The sequence below is a fragment of the Haliotis asinina genome, chromosome 7, assembly GCF_037392515.1.
Source record: "Haliotis asinina isolate JCU_RB_2024 chromosome 7, JCU_Hal_asi_v2, whole genome shotgun sequence".
In the NCBI taxonomy this organism is placed as follows: domain Eukaryota; kingdom Metazoa; phylum Mollusca; class Gastropoda; order Lepetellida; family Haliotidae; genus Haliotis; species Haliotis asinina.
Genome location: NC_090286.1, coordinates 16,015,129 through 16,041,638, shown reverse-complemented (window position 1 = coordinate 16,041,638; position 26,510 = coordinate 16,015,129). Strand labels below are relative to the sequence as shown.

Here is a 26,510-nt window from a genome sequence, read left to right as displayed (position 1 = left end):
TATGCTGAGGGTTCATTGTGTGTACAGAAAGATGTTGTGTGTACAGATCTGTTTGATGGGCATTTTAGAAGTATAGCCAGTCACAAGAAAGTAAGATTCTTTATGGATAACAACTTCTTTTTGTGTACTTGATGCGTCATTTCAATATGGATTCATATACTGTTGTCAAACAAAATCATATACACGAAAAGAAGTCGTTATCCATGAAGACTGTGTATAGAGATGTTAGGTTTTGAAAATGCATGTTCTCTGAATTTGCGCTCGATCCAATAAAAATCATGTCAGTAGAAATGGTAAACTACAGCATGGCTGGAATCTGTCATTCAAGTACAAAGCAGGACTTGAAACTGACAAGAGTTTGAACATGTTTCCGTCAGATCCAGTCATCCGAAAAAAATGAATGTAGTTTGTTTGCAACCCACAGACATAAAAAATGCCATGTGTATCACGCTTGCCTAATTACATGATGTGGCAGACATGGGACTCGGGTGCACGAGTCATAAATCAACTTATTTTCTTTATGTCGTATAGTCTGATAGGTGTTAAGTTCAAATTGCACCTTCATTAAATTGGTTAATGACTGAAGCTGTGTACTGCATGTTGTCTTTAGCAGACAGGCAGGCAGACATATAGGTGTGAATAAACCAGACACTGAGCTTTCACTGTGACAGAGACTGCTTACCACAATCAACAAGTTGTTTTACGTAACGAGTAGATTATTTAGTTGTTTGTGTACATAACCAAGATTAGACTACTGCTCACGACCTCAGACGCTGGGCATGCATACTGTTTCAAGCTCCGCGAACCTATTCACTGCGCATGCGTTATGGACGCAGCGCAGCACAGCTGTTGAAACCAGTTTTCCCCCCAGCGCTGGGGGGAATTTAGTGAAGCGTTTGAACTCCGATTTCGCGGGCTGTTTTTTCATCGCGTTTTTTTCAACTTTATAGGTTAAATTGGCATTTTTTATGATTTGTTTCGGTAAGTACATACCGAAAGGTACCAGAATCTGCAAAGTTGTGTTTTACGTTGCATGTGACCTTTAAGGTATTAACAAACTCAAATAAGTCTGATGACTTGCAAAAAAAATCATTTACGCCATTACTTCCAAAATATGTATACTTGCTTGTAAGTTCTCCTTCTAAAAGTCTGTTTAAAATAAACATAGAGAAGATTCAGAAAAGTATTTCCAAAGTTCTTTGTGATATGATCCTGGGACAGTCGATCATTTACTGGAAACTGGCTGTCACCTTCCGTGTGAGGCTCTTTACCATGACCAAATATGTCATGATACTCACAGTTAGGTTTGTTGCCATCACCTGTACTCGCATTCACATCACCACATACTACTAATATGAGCATTACCAAACTTGGGGATATGTTCCAAGAGAAAACTGTCAAGCTTGTACAAATGACATGTCAAGTCAGAATATTTGTAATATGCAGATTCTTGTGTGGGACTACAGAAACGCATCAGGTATAGGTGCTTTTTAGTAGCTGAAAACATTTTAGTGAACTTTAGACAAATCAGGTTATCAGATTGTATGTTTGAACAATGTAACCCTAAAGCACTTGTAACACATACACAAACGCCGCCAGACAGTCTGCCTAACATTGACAACTTCACTGCATTAGCATAGTATATATCACAGCCAGATAACCAGCCTTGTCCATGACAATCAGTAGCAAAAATCTCTCCTAAGCAGACAATATCAAATGTTTTCAAGTGCTTGTTAAAGATTGATCATCAAGTTTACATGGAACACCACACACATTCCACGACAAGATTGACAAAGTGTTGTCAATTTCACCGATGATTGAGTTTCCTAGTGAGGTCATTTGATAAGCCATACCTTCCTTCTTTCATCGCTGGTCGAGATTTTAGTGCTTCAGTCTTGTCGTCTGATTCTCTGAACTCACTAGCATCTGAACGTTTAAGGCCGAGACATCGAGCATGAACAATATGGCTGCGTGACCAGGTGACCATGAACATGATCATTCAGGATGGAAATAAAAGCATCTTTGCACTGGATATTTGTTTCACCAGATTCATTGGCTACGCCATAGAGTATTACATTGTCTCTTCCACTGAAAGCCTCTAGTTTATCCAGCTCATCATCGAACCTTGTCACCTGGTCGTGCACCAAATCAGTTTTATCAGTGAGCGAGTCAATATCAGCATGCACCACCTCAATATTCTGGTGCATGTTTGTCAATTTGGATTTCATTTCTGCTATTTGTGGTTCCAGGTTACCACATTTGCTATTTATGCTTCTTTACTTTATTCAGATTTCCATTAATACTCTGTTTAAGTCTTTAAACTGGGTAATTAATTCATCTATTGAAACCTTAAGTGATAAAGGCCCCGGGTTTGATTAATTTGAACACATACATGTAATTCAGTGAGTAACAACTTCAGCCAGCACTGGTCCACCACCAAGCACATACACATCACAATATCCACGTGCAGTGTGATAGTCAACGTACAGCTGGTCACACAAAACAGTTTGAAATGTTGACTCTTTTGGTAGATACACAGAAAAATCCTTTCACTGAATGTAGTTAGCTAGTCATGTTGATGCTCCGGTAATGAAGGCAAACACTAGCGCACAAATAAAGAGTCTATACTGAACATTAGAACCTCTGCCAGTGGGTGAGTAGTCACCAGACCGATCCGAGCATGGTGGATCTCAATAAATAGCATCTTTGAACAAATTGTTTAAACTCACAGTCAGTAGCTCACTGTCTGATTGCGTCTTTATTCACAGTATTTCCACATTTTTTGTGCAGATCACTCACTGCCCACCATTCACTATGACAATTTGTAAAATGTCAGTCTGGAATCACAAAATCTGACATACCTCACATTGGGTCAAACTTGCTGATAAACTTCCCTTGACCGTCTCTGTTGATACTTTCATCTGTTCTTGTCATTTGGTAAGAATCAGTTTTTTGAAACAGCATTCACTTGATACCTGTCTGTACAACATAACTGTAAGACTGTAACTACAGTCTGGCTTCAGCACAATAATAAAAGCTGAACTCTATGACTGGTCAGCCATGTCGGCCAGTGGTCAGCCAATATGTATGGATTCACTAACATCCACATTGTAAACTTCGCCCTCATTGAAAACCATTCAAAGTCCAAATTGTCATAACCTTGAATTTGTATATGTAGCCATGCAATCTGAGCAGATAATCAGAACTCATATATGCTGCATAGAAAATAGATAGGAACCAAACTGTATAATTCAATAAGGATTGAAAATGGTTTTTGACATGTGGTGCCTTTTATGAGTATGAAGTGTTAATATTTCAGTCAGTAATTAGAAGTTGACATCACAATATCAAAGAGAAGCATGATTTGTAATCTGTTGAGATGGACATTCCTGACATGGTGTGGAAGAGACAGAAAGAAACCCATTCACACCGTTAACATTAGATTAAGTGATTTCACACCACTCTCACTGTATAGTATCAGTCTGTAAATAATCACGTCTGGACCAGACAATCCAGAGATTGACAGCATGAGCATCAATCTGCACAACTGGGATACAATGACCTGATAGTTGAGTCAGAGAGCCTAACCACCTAAGCATGGGTTACTGAAGATCAATTCTAACCCGGATCTTCATGGGTGGGGATGTTTTGAAGGAAATTCATGTCAAGATGGGGTGCCAATGTAGAGACAGTAGAACTGGTATGATATGGCAATGTCTATGAGTGTAGATGATAATTCTGGCAGCAGAATTTTTTATTCTTTGTAGTTTCTGGATTGATTTAGTGGTGAGGTTGTCAAACAATGCATTACAGTAGTTGAGGTTAGAGTGAGTTTAGTTTTACACCACACTCAGCAATATTCCAGCTATATGGCGGCTGTCTGTAAATAATCAAGTCTGGACCAGACAATCCAGTGATCAACAGCATGAGCATCGATCTGTGCATTTTGGGTGAGTGAGTGAGTGAGTTAATATTTAACGTCACATCGGCAATATTTCAGCCATATCGTGACGAGAACATGTAATGGATGATATATATTTCATAAATAAACCTGTCAGCAAAGGACAGTAAAACAACTAGAATATCACAGTTACAATTTAAAACTAGTCTGGAAAGTTAAAACTAAGATCACTATTAAGACAACACAATATAAAACACGGGCTATATATCACCAACGACAGAAGGTAGATCACCATGCTAGGGACCATGGGGACTTACAGTACATTTGCTTCCTGCATGGACCCTAGTTGGATTTACATCATCCCTTCAGCCGTTAGCAATTCAGAAAATTTAGCCATAAATTAAAAGGACACGTATTCTACGATTAGAAACAGTGGAATATTTTGATGTACTTTTAATGTTTTTGGACTTACGTACCCTCTCAGGAGGACAATAATTTTACAGCCCTTTAAAACCCCTCGAGGATACAGCCACTAACACTCTAAGTTACTAATTCAAACTTCCAAGAATAAAATATTTATCTATTTACAATTCACTTAGCAAATCTAAGTCTTTTAAAAATGCAATAATTAAATGAGAGCTAACATTATTAAAAAGATCTTTCAAGGTTCGTGAGTTAAAAAGTTTATCCCTTGTGATGGAATATTCAATACAGTCAAGCAGGACATGCTTGACTGTGATTCTTTCATCACAAGGGACACAAAACGGAGGATCTTCACCTTTTAATAGATATTCGTGAGTATACCTCGTATGGCCAATGCGACATCGTCGCATAATGACCTCCTCAAATCTGGACTGACAACCCAAGTAACTATAACCGATATAAGGTTTTATTGCATGTAATTTATTTATACCTACCTGGGTATCCCACTTCTTCTGCATCAGTTCACGGATAAAAGATCTCATTGTGGCTTTATAATCTGAGTATGGAATAAGAAGTGGTGTCACAGATTTGTTGAGTGCTGCCTTGGCAGCAAGATCGGCCATCACATTCCCAGAAATGCCTACATGGCTGGGTAACCAACAGAAGACGATGTCGTATTGGCCAGTAGCAAGATTATTATACAATTCAATAATTTCAATTAAAAGTGGATGTTTACAAGAAATACTTTTAATATCCTGAAGGCAAGAAAGAGAGTCCGAATAGATTATATAGTGTTTATCTTTAGGGTGTCTTTGAAGATATTTAAGAGCCGTTAGTATGGCCTTAGCTTCAGCTGTAAAAATAGAACTGTTGGCTGGTAATCTAGAAGATATTGTTCTGGATCCAATGACAGTGGCACAAGCCACTGCACCACTGTCCTTGGACCCATCTGTAAATAAGGATTTATAATTGCTATATTTATGTTTTAATTGATTATATTCTTGTTTATACTGTAATTCATTAGTTTCTGATTTTTTAAACGAAGTTAATGTTAGGTCGACTTGTGGCCTAACTATCTGCCAAGGAGGAGAAGAAAGAAGACGGGAGGGAGCTATGTTTTCCAGCTCAATGCCGGCCGAAGAAAGAAAGGGTTTAATTCTATGTCCTAGAGGAGGGACAAGCGAAGATTTCTTGTTGTATAAATCCCCATAAAGGGGATTGAAAACACACTTATAGGCAGGATTAGATTCACTAGAGTATAACTTAGTAATGTATTGTAAAGCTAACAAGAGATGGCTCATCAGCCTCAACGTAGAGACTGTCAATAGGTGAAGTTCTAAAGGACCCAAGACAAAGTCTTAGGCCTTGGTGGTGGACAGAATCAAGAAGTTTAAGGTTGCTTTTGCAGGCTCCACCATATACGATGGAGCCATAATCAAGTTTTGAACGGACGAGTGATCAATATAGGTGTAAGAGGGTTGCTTGATCCCCTCCCTACTATGAGTTGGAAACAACTTTCAACAAGTCAAGAGCCTTCAGGCATTTAGTTTTAAGGAACTTAATATGAGGCAGAAATGTTAAATGGGAGTCAAAGATTAGGCCCAAGAACTTGGCCTCCTTTACAACTTTGATGGGAGTGCCATCTAGAGATAGTTCAGGGTCCTTATGTGGTTTATATTTTCTGCAAAAATGTATACAGTTAGTTTTGGATTTAGAAAATTTAAAGCCGTTTACAAGACACCATTTATTTATTTTGTTTAAACAAAGCTGCAGTTGCCGTTCAATAGTATGCATATTTTTCCCTCGACAAGAAATATTAAAATCATCCACAAATAACGATCCATCAACTGAATCGTTTAAAACTTTTGATAAACAATTATCTTGATGCTAAAAAGAGTGACTGACAAAATACTGCCTTGTGGAACACCCTGATCCTGATTGTAATGATTAGACAGGGTAGAACCCACACGGACCTGGAATTGTCTGTCATTTAAAAAGTTGGCAATAAATTGAGGCAAACGACCTCGCAAACCAAAGTCATGTAAATCCCTTAAAATACCATGTTTCCAGGTTGTGTCATATGCTTTTTCAAGATCAAAAAAGATAGACACAGCATGTTGTTTATTAATTAGTGAGTTTTTAACAAATGATTCCAGTCGCACTAAGTGATCGATAGTACTTCTGTTTTTACGGAAACCACACTGTATATCTGTTATAAGATTATTTGTTTCCAAGTACCAAACAAGTTGATTATTTATCATGCGTTCCATGGTCTTGCAAACACAGCTAGTTAGTGAAATAGGTCGATAATTGGACGGATCAGTGTGATCACGTCCAGGTTTAGGTATTGGTACTACTATGGCGTCACGCCATGAGGGAGGAAAGTTACCCGATGTCCAAATATCATCAAAAATATTGAGAAGAGTTTCCAGGCATGATTCCGGTAAGTGCTTCAGGAGTTGATAATGTATGTTATCAGCTCCAGTAGCAGTGTCATGAGCTTGATCAAGAGCAGTATGGAGTTCATGAATAGAAAACGTTTCATTATAATCTTCCCCATTATCGGAATTGAAATTAATAGTTTTCTTTTCTTCTTGTTTTTGATATTGCTGGAATTTTGGTACATAATTTGAAGAGGAATAGTGTTTAGCAAGGGTTTCACCTAGTTTATTAGCAATATCTGATTTATCAGTAAGCAATTGATCTCCATGTTTAAGATGATGGACAGTAGATTTAGTACATTTACCTTTGATTTTCTGGACCATGTTCCATACCTTGGACATGGGTGTCCGAGAATTTATTTTGGACACATAATTTTGCCAAGTTTGGCGTTTGTTCTGTTTAAAAGTATGCCGTGCTTTAGCATTTAAAATTTTAAATTTATTTAAATTATGTACCATAGGATGGCGACAGAAATAATGTTCTGCCTTTTTCCTTGCCTTCCTAGCTTGTTTGCACTCATCGTTGAACCATGGTTTTCTTATGTGTGGAACTACAGAGGAATTTGGTATACACTCATCAGCTATGGAATTCAGTTGATCAGAAAAAGATTTGATAGCATCAGGAACGTCAATAAAACGTTCAGGTGTAAGTTTTTCAGCACACAGTGTTTCATATAAAAGCCAGTTAGCCTTTTTAAAATTCCGTCTTGATGATGGAGGAACATCAGATGGAGTTACAGCTTTTAATATAGTAGGAAAATGGTCACTTCCACATAGGTCATCGTGGACTGACCATTCGAATTCATTTAATAGTTCGGAATTTGTCAATGACAAGTCGAGAGCAGAATAAGTCCCTGTACCAGGGTGTAAATATGTGTTGGAACCATCATTATAAATACATAAGTCATTGTCAGAACAAAAGTCCTCCAACAATTTGCCTCTAGTGTTTGTATTAACACTACCCCAGAGTGGGTTGTGCCCATTTAAATCTCCCATTATAATACAGGGCTTCGGGAGCTGATCATATAGAGCTTGAAGATCGGTTTTGGCAAAAGCCGAAGACGGTGAAATATAAAAACAGCATAGTGTAAACGCTACATGTAAAGTAATTCTCACTGCAACAGCCTGCATATTAGTATTAAGTGAAACAGGGCTTTGAATAATGTTTTGTTTGACTAGAATGGATGATCTGCCAGTGGCCTTATCACCCGGAGGTGAAAAGCAATGATATGCATGAAAATGACGAAGGTCAAATGTATCTGTTTGCTTTAAATATGTCTCTTGGAGACATAACGCTGAAGGTGTGAAATCTTGGACTAATTCATGCAAATTAGTCCTCAATCCTCTGCAGTTCCACTGTACAATATTATTGGAATAAACTATCTTTTAGGGGGATTTATTGGGGATCTACCCCGCACTCTTTTGGAGGGCGACAAGCTATGTGCCCTAGAATGGACGTTTTCAGAAACGTCCATGTCTTCAAGAGACCCATATTTATTGTACAACTGAATTTTATTTTGTGACCCTTTAAGAGCTCTGCCACTTTGTTGTTTTGAAGCATCAGGCTTAGGCTTAGGTTTGCCTTTAGCAGTTTGTTGTCTATCAGCTGTCGATTGAGACTCAGTGCGTGACTGTGAAGATAATTTATGATCAGAAGAAGACTTTGATGTTCCAGGAAGTGATTCCTCAGTCTGTGATGACATAGCTGGGTATAAAGGTTGTGGAGAGTCACAATTGACCCAAGTCAAGGTAGTTTGGCAGCTTGTAGATTTTGTTATTTTAGGGCTGCGCACAGACGATGTGTTTGCTACTGTAGCATAACTTTCTGTAAGGTCAGATCGCTTCACCAGATTCTTTGCTTCAGAAAAAGATATGTTTTGGGTAAACTTTATTCTGTTTATTGCCATTTGCTCTTTCCAGATTGGACACTGTTTCGAAGAAGAAGAATGTTCGCCTGAGCAGTTGGTGCATTTTTTAAAATCACTGTCACAATCTTCCGTTGTGTGTGTCTTCTCACCACAGTGAGCACACACAACAGACAATGTGCAGGTATTTACACCGTGTCCATATTTCTGGCATTTAAAACATCTTAGTGGGTTGGGGATGTACGTTTCAACTTGGATATTGCAGTAACCTGCCTTCACTGATTTGGGAGCATTTGGCGATGAAAAAGAAAACAGATAAGTATTCGTTTGGAATGTTTCATTGTTTTTTCGGGTTGAAAAACGCTTCACATACAGCACACCTTGATCTTTCATTTCACATGCTATATCAAGTTCGGTCATGTCAGCAAACAATCGATCCCAATCTCTGATGATACCTTTACTCGTGTTCAAGGTCTTGTGAGCAGAGACCGTGACCGGAATATCCACAAAAGATTCAATACTCATCAAGTTGGTTGCTTGTTGTTTCTTGCTGCACTCAATTAGTAAGGCACCCGAACGTAAGCGTCTTATGTTCTTAACATCTCCTGCAATACCTTGAATACCCTTTGACACTGCGAAAGGGTTCAACTTCAATGGTGTATTTTCCGGAGTCTCAATAACGAGAAAACGTGGCCAATACTCAATCGATAGAGACGGTCTATGATCAGCATCAACAGGATCAATTTCAAGTGGACGTTTAGTTTTTTTGGTTGGTATTTCATAAGCCATGATTGGTGTCATATGGTTCATCATCCGAGCTCCCCACCCACCACGGAGTATCACAAGGACAGTGCTAAAGCAAGCGGGCCTCCACCTTGCAGCACCAAGGATACCCGGTTGATATACTCCAGTAGAAGAATTATAAGAAATTAATCTACCAGACTGGCCCATGAGCCATCGCCTTCTGGCATAAGACTCTAGGCAAAGTTCATATTATCATAATTTACAATCAAACAAGTTACAAATCACCAGTATTGCCAAAGCCGAAATTTAAAACAATTCCAAATCAAATTTGTGCAATGGCAGATAGACAGTCCATGCACAGGGCTTGGCATGACCAGCCGATTGGTTGAATCGGGCCAATTCAACCACCCGTCTAGGTGAAGTAAGGGCCAAAGTGGTGTGTTGGGCAAATGGAAAGCAGTTAAAAGCCCAACTGCCCTCAACCACCAGGTTCCCGTCCTCCACCGACACGGGACGCAACCCACGGCAAACAGGTTGCCCAATTTAGTCGCCTCTTACGACAAGCAATGGGGTGCTGTGGACACATTCTGTCCCGGGTCCACACGGGAGAAGAGCACTTAGCGTTATCCAGCACCCACCACGAGGAGGTGGCTCTTTATGGGTGCCCTGTGCAGTTTGGAACCATTGACATGTGCCAACCAAGTCAGCAATTCTGAGTGACAAATCCTGTTAGCAAAGTTGCCTTTTATGGCAAGCATGGGTTGCTGAAGGACTATTCTACCCCGGACCTTCATGGGTCTCGAGTTTAGAAGTGACAAGACAGTGCATCAGAAGTTTAAAGATGTCAGCATCAAGGAAGTAGCAGACTTTGCTGATATTGTTGATGTTGTAATAACAGGCCCTACTGGTGGAGGTGATGTATGTATCCCTGGACATGTTGGAATTGAGAATGACACCAAGATTCCTGGCACTCTCTGATTGTGGGACGTCTGTGTTGCTAATATGAAGTGAAACTGATGGAGAAGCAGTCTTCAACTTAATAAGCTGATGTTTGGAGCCAATGAGTAGGGACTGTGTCTTCTCATTCAACATCCAATAGCTGGGTATCATCCATGATTGAATTTCCTGAATGCAAAGTTCATATTTGATATCTGAATCAAAGGCAATGAAGAGCTGTGTATCATCCTCATATATGTGAAAGACACAAGAAACAATTCAAGCTGCCTGCAGAACAGAACTCCTATGGTTGGTGGGTGGACCCATTCTGTGTAGACTACCACTTGCCCATTTCAAAAAGGAAAGACGATCGAGAATTCAAGCTGTTGCTTTCAAGAGTTGAAGTTCCTGTAGACACTACATAGTAAAAAAAGCTGAAAAACATATGTGCAAACATACACACAAAAACACATACATAGTTTTTTTTCTATGTAGAAGTTGTTGCATGCAAACTGTGTTGGCGTTTCTGTCTTCTCGTCAGCTCGTGTGTAGGCCGGTGTGCAGTGCTTCCAGGTTGTATGGATGATCTTCCAGGCAAACACAATGTCTAATGAAAGGTTGGTCAACTTTTGGGCCGATTCTAGCATCTGTCCCACCTTCATGATATCCAAACGGGTCTCTTCTTGTTTCTATTTCTCTGCGGAGTTCATCTCCAGCCTATATACGATGTTGACCAAAATAGTCATGGTACGTTTCACAGATAAGTCCTGATTTGCTGTGCATGAGCCTCGATCTTCCCCAGGCAGTTGTGGACCTGATACCTTTGGACCTTACCAGTGCATGCAAGGACTGATGTTGGCTTGTCCATGATTGGAATCCTACCCATCTCTTCTATGATTGCCATCAGAAAGATGTGCTTGCTAGAAAGAATAATCAATTGTACAGTAAACTGCTCTGCAAGGTCTGTCCAACTATACAGGTTACACAGATTCATCTTGTTTAGTCATAAACCCTTCCTTGGTTACATTGCGGAAGTCTTCAGGCTTTTGACACTCTATGACTGCTCTGAATATGCCAGGAACGACAGGTTAACTTCATTTCGCGTCAACCAGAGGTGGAAAACAATTGTGAAAAGTAAAGTTATTGAGCTTGAAACAAAGCTGCATGTGTACAGGATCTCAAGCGAAGTAGATCTCTCCTTGTTCCATAATCTGCACTAGTCTTTCAAACCTGCCACGCTCTGGACTTTGGGACGACAGATCCCTCTTCTACAGCATGCACTCAAAGGGGTTGTGAATATGATTGCTACACAAATTAGACCAGGTAACTGCCAGCTGTGTTCGGCAGACTATAAGTGCCTGCCTCATCATCTGTTGCATGAATGCCCTGACCAGCGTATTCGTGACAGCCGAGAGACTTTGTGGCTCTCCATCCTGGACACATTTGGGGTAGCCGTATATGTCATGCTGGACTCCATGGAACTGGACGAACAAACAAGAACCCTTCTTGGGGGGCATTTCCTCCATATTGAGGCATGGACGTTTTTCCCTCTCCAGTGGACTCACTTGCGATCAGCATCTAAACTAATTAACTCTTTCCCACTGCTTAACTTCAAATCTCCAAGCTTGGAGGAACTAAAGACACTCACTCACTATCCTACCTCTTGCACGTAAGGACGAGAAATTCAAGAGGATTCAGAGAGGATAGGATGAGATTTCCTATAGACAGTTGGTGTTTGTTGAACCCTTTTAATGGACTCCATTTTTGTTTCTGTGTGTTAGGGATCACTATTGGGGTCAGAAGAATGAGGAAGGCAAAAAGTGTTTCTCTCTATATTCAAGTTTGTACTGCACTCTTCATTCTGGGTTTTCGCTTCTTATTTTATCATTGTTTCTAGAAGTGATGCAGAACCTCCATTGTGTATATCACACTTGTGTATACCTTTTGTTACTGTCTGAGATATCCTTAGTGATCAATGGTGATGTACAAACTTGGTGTCCAAAGTAGTCCCAATGATGATAAAAAGGACTCATACTGGTTGTTGTTTTCTTGTGGGCCTTGTCTATTTCCGTGACAAATTAATACATCAAACCTATAGTTACACAACCTTTTGTCTAGGATCATGATCTTCCAAACCTGTCAGCTTTCTGCCCTGGGTAATGATTGGAGAATGCACAGTTGCAGCTTGGCACATGTGGTGTATGTCAACACTGCCTTCCATTCCATTGCAGAATGACTGATCAAGATCCAATATAATCTTGGTTTTTGTAATTACTCCAGAAGAGTGGACACACATGCTGCAAACTTCCATGAACCCAGATACTCTCTTGCTCACTCAGAGAAAGTTGAGTTGTGGCATCTGTCTAGAGTATATTTAGTTTGTCAGCACTTCCAAAACTGAGGGACTCTCAAGATCTATCAACATTTTAAACAAACTGGAGGAGACTCCATCTTGTTTCAAACAGCAACATTTACCACCATAGCAGGTTCACTCCCATAACACAGGACACCCAAAACACAGAACACAGACATGCAGAATTAAAATTCAGTCTGGGCTAGAAGTTTATGCTGATCACACCTAATTAGATAACACAAAAGCATTGTCTGAGCACAGTGCAGGCATGTTTTAGCTGACACACTTGACTCACATGTGATCATACCAAATGGAAGAAAACCTTGTTTGAGTACAATGCCCTTTCTCCAGTACCTTATATCTTCATTAAACAACTTTATAAGAGTCAAAAGATCAAAGTATGTCCAATATTTTTTTCATGGATTGGATAAAGGTCACATGCAACCAAAATATTAAAAATAGCACTTATTCATGACATATAAAAAGCCTTACTGATTATGAAAAACAAATAAACAGAATTTTAATCGTACTAAGGCAAATCAGAAGTGCAATATTTTGTACTTGGGTTTACCTCCCTTGAAACAAAGCAGCTGCGATACCGAACCCGGTCAGAGCTGGTGGGTGTGCACTCAAGTATAAGAGGCCTTTTCATTGTCCACTGGTTCATTTGCCTATTCGCTTACCCGGTTCTATGTTTATGGCATATAAGCCCAATAATTTCAAATTGGATGTGGTCAGTGCCTGAAGTTGTGCATTGCATATTGTCATCAGCAGATAGGCTGGCACTGCATATACGTTACGAGCACAGTGTAGCATAGCCGTTGAAAGTACTTTTTCACCCAGGGCTGAGGTAATCATTTGAACTCTAATTTCATGGGCTTCTTTTCATTGATTTTTTTTCAGCTTTACAGGTTGTATTGGCATTTTTGATGATTTGGTTCAGTAAGTACATACTGAAAGGTGTCAGAATCCGCAAAGTTGTGTTTTATGTTGCATGTGACCTTTAAGGATATTAGAAGAATGTTTTACTACAGAAGTGGACTCGCCAAGCACTTCTAGATGGATATCTTTTTACCAAGAACAAGGAGAAAGGAGGCAATATCTATTGGGATGCCTGAATGGATCCTGAAGTGGAAAGCACACAGTTGTCAGAAATTTCATCAAGAACACATCTTATCACAACCACCAAACCAGTGATGAGGGGTTCTAAAATTTCCAAGCACTTCGCTAAAAAGGACCAGAGAAGATAAACAAGTTTGTCAATTATAAATTCTAGTATAATGATAGAATCTTCGCTACAACACAATGACCTATTCTTTGCATTTTTACTTTTGGAAAACATTTTGACCTTGTCCTTGTAGTTTATATACTATTTCACCTCATGTGATTTATCTATAACCAATGTTTTGTCTGCTCCTTTGTCATCAGGTTTACAATGATGTTGTCAATCAACAAGAGGATGAAATGGTTCCATACCTTCCATCAACAGGAGAGTTAACATCCTTCCGTGGGCTGAAGTGGACCCTCAAGACCAGTGGACAACTACATACAGTGAAAGAAGTTTTCCTGCTGTTGGACAATGGGGATGGTAACAAACTACTGGCCTTCTGCACAGATGAAGCCCTACAGACACTTCAGTCTGCCAACAGATCTGCATGGATGGCATATTTGCATCATGGCCTCCAAAGTGGAACCAGGTGTACATCACACATACCATGAAGGAATCAACCCTGTATTCACTCCTCTATTGTCTCCTTTACAACCACCAGAGCACCACCAACTCCAAACTCTTCTCCCTGTTGATCAACGTCCAACAGACACTAAACTATTCCCTAGTCTAGTCAAATTTCTCAGAAATATGCATTTTAAGGATGCATGAGGTATTTTGAGTAAACACAAGGAAACCCCATATGTTCTTGGATAGCTTTTCATGCTGAATACGAATCTGTTGTTTGCTAAGCTCACAAATACCTAATTAGGCCACTAATTGAGGTCAAAGGTCATTGAGTTCACAATTCAATTTTTTTTAACATAGTGTTGTATTTATCATTCTCTATCCATACAATCAACTCATTTTACAATATACAAAATAATAATGTTATCCTGGGATTTCAAAATGTTAGATTTCAAGGAAGTGTTGAATTAAAAAAAGCCTATTTTCACAAATATCTACATTATGCAGCAAGTTTTAGATTTTGCATGAAGAGCTATGTTTTACAGGCATTCTTGCTCAAAATGCAAAGTAAAGCTGAACTTGTTCCTTTTGTTGACATAATCATATTCATGGCAAACTGTTCAGATCACAAAATTGCCATAATAAGTGAATAATTATTTCAAAGGTCAATGAGTGTGACAGGATGTGATAGCTAGGCATTTTACATGTATGCTACACAAAGGGTTTATACTGCTTCACATACACATAAAACTAAATTGCTTTCATTCATCCACTGGACTTGGTCAATGGTTTTAACTACACCATCATCCACATAACGGTTCACGGAATCATGGGAACAGGAGGGAACGCCATCTGATAATGTGTGAAATAGATAATATGAAATTGAACGTGAAAGTATTAAATAAGTGCATACAAGCCATTTACTGTATACCATATTCATTCTGTCTGAAGATCAACGCTATACTGAAAGTCTTTGCTATCAAATATTTGCATGTAGAAATCTTTGTGCCAGAGGATTTTCTTAGTTGATGCACTGGTTGTACCTTTTTATATTCAAACGATGCAATGTGTGTTTGTACCAGATGGGAGCCTTCAGTGGCAGTACATAGCTGATATAAGTTTGTTTCTGTTCACAAGCGAACAGGTTGTTGGTGATCTGAAGTCCATGTTTAATATTGTACTGCCTTCTTTAATTAAAATATTTTAGTTTTACGTGTTAGTTTTATATTCCTCTCTGTGATGCTCTAGTATTTTCACTGTCCATCATTGACAGGTTTTACCCTTCAAAGTGGTTTTATTTTTTATAGCATTTTTTGTCACGATATGGCTGAGATACTGCCAATGTGACGTTAACTCACTCACTCATTCACAAGCAAACTATGGAACCTGTTGCCAGCCTAAAGCGACAGAGACAAGATTTGTTACTTGAGCTGTGTGTTACATGTCAGGAAACCAGTTGGTCTAACCACACCAGGCAGAACTGAGCATCTCATCCATCAGGGAGGCCACCAAGCTCAGGAATAAACTCAGATTTTGTGCATTTCAGTCAGCTGTTGACAGGCACTCATCCCACTTTGAAGAACTGCCTAACACTTCTGGTGCATGATAAAAGGGCAGAAACTGAAAGCAAACCAGCTAAAACCATTAATCAAACCCAGTGCATGAATGAAAGCAGTTTTACTCTACATGAAGCAGCATACATGTAAAACGCCTGGTTACTGCATCCTGTCACACTCACTGACCTTTGAAGTAATTATGCATTTACTATGCAAATTTTGTGATCTTAACGGCTTGCCTTGAATATGATTATGTCAACAAAAGGAACAAATTCAGATTTGCTCAGCATTTTTCAGCAAAAATGCCTGTAAAATGTAGCTCTTCACTCAGAACCTAATAGTCACCCCATAATGGAAATATTTGCAAAAATACAAATTCTTTTGTTCAGCAGTTTCATGAAATCTAACCTTTATTTTACTTCTGCCAAGAAATTTGGAGGAAAACATAAGACCTATGTCTCTCTGGAGTTTGGGAGGACACTCCTAAGCATCTTAACGTGGACCTCAATTTTCGAAGCTGTCTTAGTGCTAATATTGTTGTAAATGCCATACATTAACATTAGTTTACGACTATCTTAGCGCTAAGAGAGCCTCAAAATCTAGGCTCTGAACGTAAACTCATCTTCTTCAGCTGTCATGGAGGTGATTAGCCTTATTTGTCTGGTATACTAGAAATTGATGTGAACTGAAGATTCAATTTATTTATTTATTTACTTACTACAACTACAGCAGAAATTGAAACATTATCAATAATGATGATAATTCTTAGAATACTTTCTCCACAGGTGTTATTTCCCCAGAGTAAGTGAGTTTAGCTTTACTCAGCACTCAGCAATATTCCAGCTATATACAAGAATCTGTAAATAATCAAGTCTGGATCAGACAATGATCAACAGCATGAGCATCAATTTATGCAACTGGGATACAATAGGGATATCTTGGGAAAAATGGGTGGGCCATTACCTGAAGCGTTAGAGGTAGTATTCTAATAATGATTATCATTGTTGTTAATGTTCCAGAATTCAGTCAAATCTGTCCTAACACTTAATTATCAAATCTCATGTAGGCACACTGCGTCAAAAGTACATCCCAAACTACAACAACAATAAATCACACAAATCTAAGTGTTTACTGATAAGACAATAGACCTGTGTTTGGTTGCTGTGACAACAGTTGAGAGAAAGTTGTATTTAATATTTTTTATTCTTACAGTTGTATTTAATATTTAATAAAACACACATATCACTATATCATCATATCACTGAAAGTCCCATCCATCCTGAGACCAAGTCATCTCCCTGACTGGATGTAACTTTGCAGTCTCAGTCTGGCATTTGAGGTATCAGACTCACTAAATGCAGAAGAAATGTTTCTAGGAACACAACGTATGACCTTCTGGCTGAAGTTTAATGACTGCACAGTAATCTGATATACTTCTGCACTTTCTTGTGTTGAAGCACAAACTTTTCCAGACCCCATATTCTCATCTCTCAGATATTGAGAGTCTTATTATCAGGCATCAAGGTTGGCATTTGGATACAGGAAATAATTTTCCTGGTACCCATGAATTCTAATATGTGGAAGGTGTAAATAAACTAGGTCCGGAGCTGTGATGATTGTGAACAGCCATAATGCAACTGATATTCCAAATATTTAACTGAAAGGGTATTTTGTTGAAAGCAAACTGTTGGTATCTCTGAGAGCCTTAATGAATCACAACATGCTGATATGTATGGCGATCATACAGTCCACTGCAGAGAGCAATTGTCTGAGGTTCTTCATGGACTCCATCTAAAACCTGATATGTCAAGTATGTATCTCTGCTTCCAAGCCATTTCTTTGTCAGCTCACTGACTTCATCAGCTTACTACCTTGCCAGTTATGTCAATTTTGTTGTTTTCTTGGTTACACTCAGTATATATGGCAACGGTTCAAGAATGTCTATCGAAATGTTACACTTACAAAATAAAAGAAGTTGTCATCCATAAAATTTGATCAGTATTGAGCAACTTCAGGTCGATAATCATCCTGGAGTTTTTACTCCAATCTCAAACTGAGTTTCACAATTTGAAACAGCTGAATTTTTTAACTTAAGTTTGTTTTGAGAATTCGGGGCCAGGAATACCAAAGAGGAAGATGTTGCATGAGGCTGAAAGGATGCAACTCAATGACATTTTCTGGTTCAAGAGCTTGTCTAGGTATGGCTGTCTTTTCCACTGACAACTTGAGTTCCTGTAGCTGACACAATGTCCTACTGTCAATTTAATCTTGGGGTATTCATCCTACTAGGCCTGGAAAACTATACCTTATCCTGTAGATACTGTCCTTTGCCATGCTGTTTAGATAGCCATGGAGCATCTGAATACAGTCAAGTCTCATTAATCTGACCTCCGTTGAATTGACCTTGTCCAACACTTTTGTTGGTAACAAATTGAATATGTAAACATAACTTAAACATAATTTAGTCTCAATTATTTAGCCTGACATCCTCCTTAATCTGACAAGTTGCTGTCCAATGCATGATGTCTGATTAACAAGACTTATGTTGTATGAAAATTCCTGCAGTTTCCATCTGAATAGTTTAAGGATCATCAGCACTAAAACTTCATTAGTCGTGGGCGGGGCTGTCAGAATCCCTGAGACAAACCAACAATTTGGTCCCTGAATAGTTTTTATAAACAGAGATCTTTCACCAGTGATTATCCATTCCTTGATGGATAAATGTCCTGTATTTTCAATGTAAATCCTTGTAAACCTTTATCAGATAAAACTTATTTGAATGGTAAATCTCTGTTATCATTCAATCATCTGGAACATCTTCCAGACCGCAAGATCTACCTGATCAAGTAAAGCTCATTTCAGATACAGGATATCAAGTGCAGAGAATCTGTTTTTTTGATTGAGGTAAAACCAAGTACAAAATATTTCACTTTTGTTTTGTGATTATACGCATATAATTTTGTCTATTTGTTTTTTTCACAATTATCATGGAATAATAATTTATACAAAAATTCACTTATTACCACTACAAGCATTATACATTAGGATTCAGATATTAAGAAAATATACATATAGCATATTAATTTCATCATGATCAGTAGTAGCTTAGAGGAAGACACCAGCTTAAAGCAAAAACTAATTTCATAGATCTGCAACTCCACAATGGTTTAAAATTACAAGTGCATTGTTTAAAGATGTTTGAACATAAATCTTAGCCTGAGATATTCAAAATGCCACGGTTAGACAAATCGTTCATTAAGACAAAAGCCGAGTCTAGACAGTTTAATGAGCTTCTTTGAAGAAAACATATCCTTAGTACAACAGTGTGAAAACATTTTTAATTAGGGTCATTAAGCCATGGCCCAGTGAAGCACATCTATTGTAATCCAAGCTATTGTAACTGACACATCAAAACAGGCTTGGATAGAACTAGCCAAAGCATACAGTAAATGTGCCAGCAGGATTAATGCCACTTAAGATAGGATTAATAGGATTAAGACCACTCCCCTCTGCCTGGTTATTCCAATAGGTCACACCTCACTCTGTATGTTCAGTATTTCATTGGCTATTATAGGGCACACCCATTTTGTATCCTTTAACGAGCCACAACCTTTTTATTTCAAGTTTAGATAAATAGTCTCCAACTGCATTTGTCGCACAGAAGGGTTTAGACTTCCAACTCAGACCAGCCCTAGCCCTCAGCCCAGAGGGTTGTACCGACTCTCTGTGGCCACCGTTGTTATTCTATTTCTTGTTAATAAAATTGTAATTAGCTTCTTGTGACTTCAGACTCTTTGCCGAGTTAATTCCCCCAAGCAGACCAGCACGCCAGTTGGATAAGGGATTTCACTGGTACGCTCATTTGGACCCGAGACCCTTATCATAATACAATCACCAATGCATTTTGTATATCATGAACAAACTATAATTGTGCTTTGATCATGTATTATTTTTGGTTTGAATGTGACCTTTAAAAATTGTTGTTGTCACCTTTATCTATTCAATATTTTTATCTATTCAAATAAATGTTTGGGACAACTAAAGTATAACAAACTTGAAAAAATCAACTTAATGCCCACAACAAAATTTGCAGGGATGAATATGATCTTTAGAATACAGTTGCAAAACCAATCTGTTAAACTTGACACACTAAGTTTTCAATTACCATATATTACTGTGTTTCGAGAAAAATACAACAGTATGTAGGAGGGTGTCAGCTTATCTATGAGATACAATTTCACAAAAACAGTTTCAGGTTGTTAGTGCCCTGTCAGGAGAATCTTACAAGTATCTTACATGTATGTATCCTTTTAATGCAATATATTCTTTCGAAATATATTGCACCAAAGAAAATACACAGTTGAGTAAATGAAATTAATAATAAGGATGTCATTATAAGGTGAAAGGTAGTTCATGTTACTCATTTCTTGCAGTTTTAAAGAGAGAATCAGAGACCACTGCAATACTCTTTAAGTAAAACTGGTTCAAGAGGGCCATTTGTAATAGGGCTTGTTATACATCTACTCTGATGACCATATTAGAAATTACATTCAGGTGTCATCATGAATTGGAACAAGAATTTGAAGTTCAAAGGTCTAATTGTTTCTGAGAAGGTAATGTTTTCGTTAGAATTTTGGAGTGCGAAGGTCAAGGTCAAATACAAATAACAGTTAAAAACAATATATACATGAAAAACAAACTCATAAAGAAATACATGCACACCAACTTTCATTTCAATTTGGATTAAAATGGAGTAATCCATTTCTGCTTTCAGTATGGCCAAAGTGCAAAAGTCAAATGAAGGCAATAGTTCAAGGTAATATCACTAAAAATGCACAATTAGCAACTTTACAATTGATATTTCCAATAATGAACAACATATTTCCTCTATTTCTTCAATTCAAGGCAATGAACATGCAGGAAAACTTGTTCCTTGCAAATCCAGAAACCATTCAGAGTGTCATGAAAGTTTTCAATTAAGGTACATTGTGTATTTTAACAAAAGATTTCTTTCATGGAGCTCAATGGCCCTTTGAGCCTGTACACATCTATACAGCATCTAGAGGGTTAAGACAATTCACTGTCCATGAATTTATTCTGTCAATGACATTATTTTATCATCATTTTTCAAACAAATTGTCAACTCTATGACATTCAATCAACAATGTCCATGCAGCATGTTCAATGTCAAACAGTAATGAGGTAGAGGAAGGGCATAATAATAGGAAAGACTTTTAGTCACCACAATAGCCAAGATGGAAGGGTGGATACAGCTTTCAATGATCGGACAATAACTTACAGGCACAACCAATGGGCCCAGACTATGTGTGCTTGGTCTGCGGGGTCTATCATACTTGTCACGATCTTCTCCAAAACAGAAAACTCCTAGACTATGAGTACTTGGTCGTCGAGGGCGCTCACCCCCTTCACCAAACATACTGATGGGTAATATACCCACACTATGAGTGCTTGGTCGACGTGGCCTCTCAGATCCACGGTAATGATATTCCCCAAATCCACTTACGGAGAATGGTCCAAGACTATGTGTGCTTGGTCTGCGAGGTCGATCAGGACTATTGTCATCTGAAGTGATACTTATTGACGGGTGCCCAGTCCCAGGAGGAACCAAACTATGCCGGCGCTGGATGTCAAGAGGCTTGTCTAAAGTGCATGAGGTCTTTTCATCCTGAAAAAAAATAATAAAATAAGAAAGGAGTTTGTATTTCATGAAAAACAGAAGTATCTCCACAATTATCTGAGTGATCCCTAAACATGCACCATGAACTATTTTTTTATTTACAATGTTATGTGACAGCTCACCATACCAACATCTACCTATATTCATCTTTAATTCATAATTTTGTCTAATGCAGTACAATTTAGTATCATCCCTCTAGCTTACAATTCATTGTGTAGATCCATTTTCATGATATCCCATCTGGTTTGAGAAAACATCTCACAAGTGCATCACAACTTTGAAACAAAGTTCCATGCATTGTACCATATAACAAAGTCCTTATCTACATTCAGATTCATAACAACCCTGATTCAGAAATTTACCACAATTGGTACCCTCAACAGGTATAGCTACACATGGGAAGAACAGAATACAGAAATACCACAGATGGTACACCTCAACAGGTATAGCTACACCTGGAAAGAACAGAACACAGAGGTACCACAGGTGGTACCCCTCAACAGGTATAACTGCACACAGAAAGAACAGAACAGAGATACCACAGATGGTACCCTTCAACAGGTATAACTGCACACAGAAAGAACAGAACAGATATACCACAGATGGTACCCCTCAACAGGTATAACTGCACACAGAAAGAACAGAACATACCACAACTTAAAGAATATCCAAACCAATATAATTCAACAGCTATGTTATTTTGCACTCTCTGATTATGATCAGTGTTTAGATATTCAGAGAATTAATTAATCTCTACTATTAGTCACAAGTGTTTAAAAACCAATCTAAATGGATACCTACCTATAAATCACTTTATATGACACTGACTAAAAGTAGGTCAAGACTGTCACTGATATAAGAATTTTAATGACATAAGCACTGCATAACAACAAAATGTCAACTGAGGAGATGGCATGCCAGGAGTCCAGATCGCAGTAGCATACAGCATGTTTGGGACATTATTGATCACAGAATATGTCAGGGAGGACATCCAGTACAAAGTTCTTATGAACTGGAACAAGCCCTCCATCAAGGATGGACTGCAATACCTATATGTCAAATTCAACATCTCATAATCAATGAGGACAGTCAGAAATGCTACTTCTGTTGGTCTGTGCATGGTTATTGAAACTTTTGTGATTTCTGAAAGACAGTATGCCAGAATATTGAAAATGGTTCTTCTTTGTTGCTGCATCTGCCCTTTGTAAATTCAGCACACCTCTGTTTGACCATATTATATGGCATATACTTCATAGTCCTGCATTCAATTTTCTCCATTTTGAGATAGCTATATATAAAGCAAATTATGGCATGTGGAATTTTTATTATTTTGCATGTCAAGCAGATGCTAAGATACTGTTATAGAAACATGTCAAATTTTGTTGAGTTTGTGCGACCCATTCAAGGTGAGGCCAGAAACATTTAGGATACCCCTCATATCTCTAAGGAACAACATTTCACATTGAACTAGGTAGGCCAAGTTATGAAGTTGGATCCTCTGGTTTGTCAGAAAGAATCAGTTAACATCTGAGACCTGCCTCACTTCAGGAGGCATTCCTTGCACAACAAACGCTGTGTAGTAGGTGAAAGAGCCATCAACATCTTTACAAGGTCAATTTCTATGAGTGAATGAGCATGAGAATGATAGACTGATGATCTTATGTCACACTGGAAGTGTTTCAGTCATACTGGGACCATAAAAGGTTAGGCTTAAGAAACACATTAATACTACATTGCCAACTGTCTACAAAGGACAGTAACATAACCAGACATATCACAGGTTTATATTTATCATTAATATATTTTCATAATAGGATATTGTGATAACAAGACAATATAGATTGTGCAATACATCACCAGCAAACCAAGTTAGACCACCATACTAGGGACCATAGGGACTTACAGTGCCTTTGCCCTCTGCATAGTATCCCTAACCAGTATGCCTATCCCATCATCCTTTTAGCTGCCTCTGACTGTTTGCAGGGTTAGCCAACAAGAACAATCAACAAATATTTTAAAATTAAAATTGTGGCCTATATAAATATACTGTAAAAGATGTGGAACTTTATTCCCTCTCGTTAGGCAATTATTTTAAGTTACCTTAACCACCCATCGGAAATATAGCCACCAACAGCCTCAGGTGGGGAGATCCTCTTCTTTCAAAATAAACACAGGTGTGTACATCTATTATGGCCAATGAATAATGTAGAATACCAAAACAAGACAGTGCTATTCATTGTGGAACACTGTGTTGAGTGTCAGTGGTATGCTGGTTACTGTATTTAAACCGGCAAATCAAAAAGTCTGGCAGTTTTTCTACTCTGCACGATCAGGCACCCATCAGACAGCTCAGATCCCTTTCCCACCCTTCCACCTGGGGACAGTCATACTAGGTATATGGCCAGGGCCAAGGGAAGGACAGTAATCCTAGTGATTTTAGGATGTTTAATCAGGATTTCACAGACTCAGCTGACAACATTCCTGAAGATAATGACAGTGTTGTGAAATTTCTTTCCTGGAATATTTCAGGCATATTCAATAAATTAAGTGAAACAGACTTTGTCAATTATATAAAATCATTTGATTTTACAGGAGTAATGATCTGAAGGGGATTTTTAAATTACTGACAAAGATGTAGATAAATTGGCACCACTTTCAACTGCGCTCTTATCATGTGGTAGTGACTTTGATACCAGAAATGGGACCAAATCTGACTTTGTTGAGCATGACATATAATCCTTCAAACAAGAATGGGAATGACCTATATTGGTAGACCTCAGATTGCATATAACATGTACTCATGAAGGAACAATGTAGATATAAGGTATACATGCAGGTAAAACCCTTTATGATCGGATATTGGTTTCAATTTGCCACCGGTCAAAGTGGAGAAAAAGAAATGAGAATGTTCTCAAATGCAAACAGGTGAACTGTCAATAGAATGTCTCTGCAATGGCAAAAAGTGCATGCATGTGCATTTCTGGAACTTGGGTTTAAGACTGACATTACAGACATTTGGTCTGCATTCCCTTTCGGTATGATGCGTCGACCTCAGTACTGAAGATTGTGGAAGAGCTATTGGGTGGCATCAAGATGGAGTTAGCTTCAGACAAATTGGAAGATGCCCGCACAGGTCCCCATCTGTAATTCATCATCTATGGGAATGACTTCTGGCAACTGGAAGAGTCCAGGATCGACCACACCCAGGTGATCCATGATCCACAAGGGCTGAATACCACTATGTCATTTTGACAGCTCTGTGTGAGAGGTGCATCATGCTCTACAGTGACATCTTCAACAGGCAACACACATGAACATCAGCACACAAATCATTCAGAACTATCTTCGTGTCACTGGTATCCATAGGGCCTGCACTGGCATCATTCTGGTCTGTACTGTTCATACTGGCATAATGTACAACAGTATAGAACCAGTACTGGACCAATGATTGCTTTCTGTCAGTGGCCCGTTACAGGCAAAATTGTATTGGGCTATGTATAGGCGGTTACTGTAAATATTGCACTCCAAAACAGTTCCATTACAGTAGAGACAATGCACTTGGGGAAGAGAGATTATCTCAGGACCAAGTTCTCTGATTAAGAGAGATGGCCAAATGGTAGAGTGCAACATTTTCCACATTTCTGAATATAAATTTACTTAATGTGGCACTAAAAAGTAATGACATTTGTTGAGAAGCACTTATAAAACCTACATTTTCAACTAAGGTTATGTGTTGAACTAAATTTTGAACAATAACATGCAACATGAATTTCATGAGACAACAGCATTTGAAACATTCAGTATGTGTCATGTTCTTAGATCATGAAACCCTGCTCACATGCCTCATTCAAGAGCACATAATCAGTAAATAGCCCAGCTTATAGCATTGTTTGATAACCATGTCATACTGGACAACTGTCAAAAGAAATTCATCCAGGACAATGAAAGAATAATGCATCATGTTTTCATCTTGTAATTAAACTCATACGGATATGAAAAGCTTGCGCTTTCTTGTTTTTGTTTTTTTTTGTTTTTTATTTGCTTTTCAGAGTTTACTTTTGGTATCAGTTCGTCTTAAATAGTAGAAACTGTATTAAACTTGACCAGGCCAATGCTGGCCAACTGTAATGTGCCAGTATGCAACCGTTATGTCTGTGTACTGGGCCATACTTCTTTGCCTGTACTGGTCCAGTGAAACTGACGGTGGGCCCCGTCGGAGTGGGATAGGCACTTAGTAGTAGCAGGGTGGTGACCGGTTTTGTTCTAAGTGAACTCATCAGACCATTCTGCATTAGCTGTGCAGCTCTTTATATACTCTGTGTGCGCATGGGTTATTGTGTGATGTCACAGTGAGCAAGTGTTCATGATTGACGTTATGACGTCAATAACCATTGTGTGTGTTTGGCAGTGGTTCAACCGCCGGCAGGGTTGTGCCGGTGCCGCTGGCAAGGCCGGCTCCAAGTTGGGTTTGGTAGCCGTTAGGTCCTTATGGCCTGTATTTTTGCCGGCGGGGTTGCTCCAGTATGGTTAGCAGAGGCTCTGGAAAGCGGGTTGGGGCTTGACTATGAGTTTATAGGCATATGTGAGTATGCTTGATGATACTAGGCACGTGTATATTGTTATAAAGACTGGCTGATATGTACATCGATAATGGATGTGTGTTGTATGAATTGTTATTATGGTATTGTAATAAAGTATTACAGTGATAAATTGTTTATTTTTTTGTGGAAAAGAAACAAGAATGGTTGCCTATTGGTTTGATAGGCTCGGAGGCCACTCCTTAAGGTATAAGGAGGTGCCAGAATCACACAAATGGAGTTAAAACTGACAGAGTTTAATCATGTATGATGGCTTATGTTTATATAAGTCAGGAGCAGTATACATACTGCGGACTAGAAATGTCTGGTCTGGGCATCGT

General features: G+C 38.6%; 1 protein-coding gene across 1 annotated transcript in view; it reads right to left on the bottom strand.

Annotated features, from left to right (window-relative positions):
* LOC137291840 (SCY1-like protein 2) overlaps positions 1 to 26,510 on the bottom strand; it is a 238,794-nt gene that overhangs the window by 34,593 nt on the left and 177,691 nt on the right. Inside the window, exon 16 of the mRNA XM_067823384.1 lies at positions 21,419 to 21,580. Within this exon, the coding sequence (XP_067679485.1) occupies positions 21,419 to 21,580 (162 nt within the window). The remainder of the gene's footprint in view (positions 1 to 21,418; positions 21,581 to 26,510) is intronic.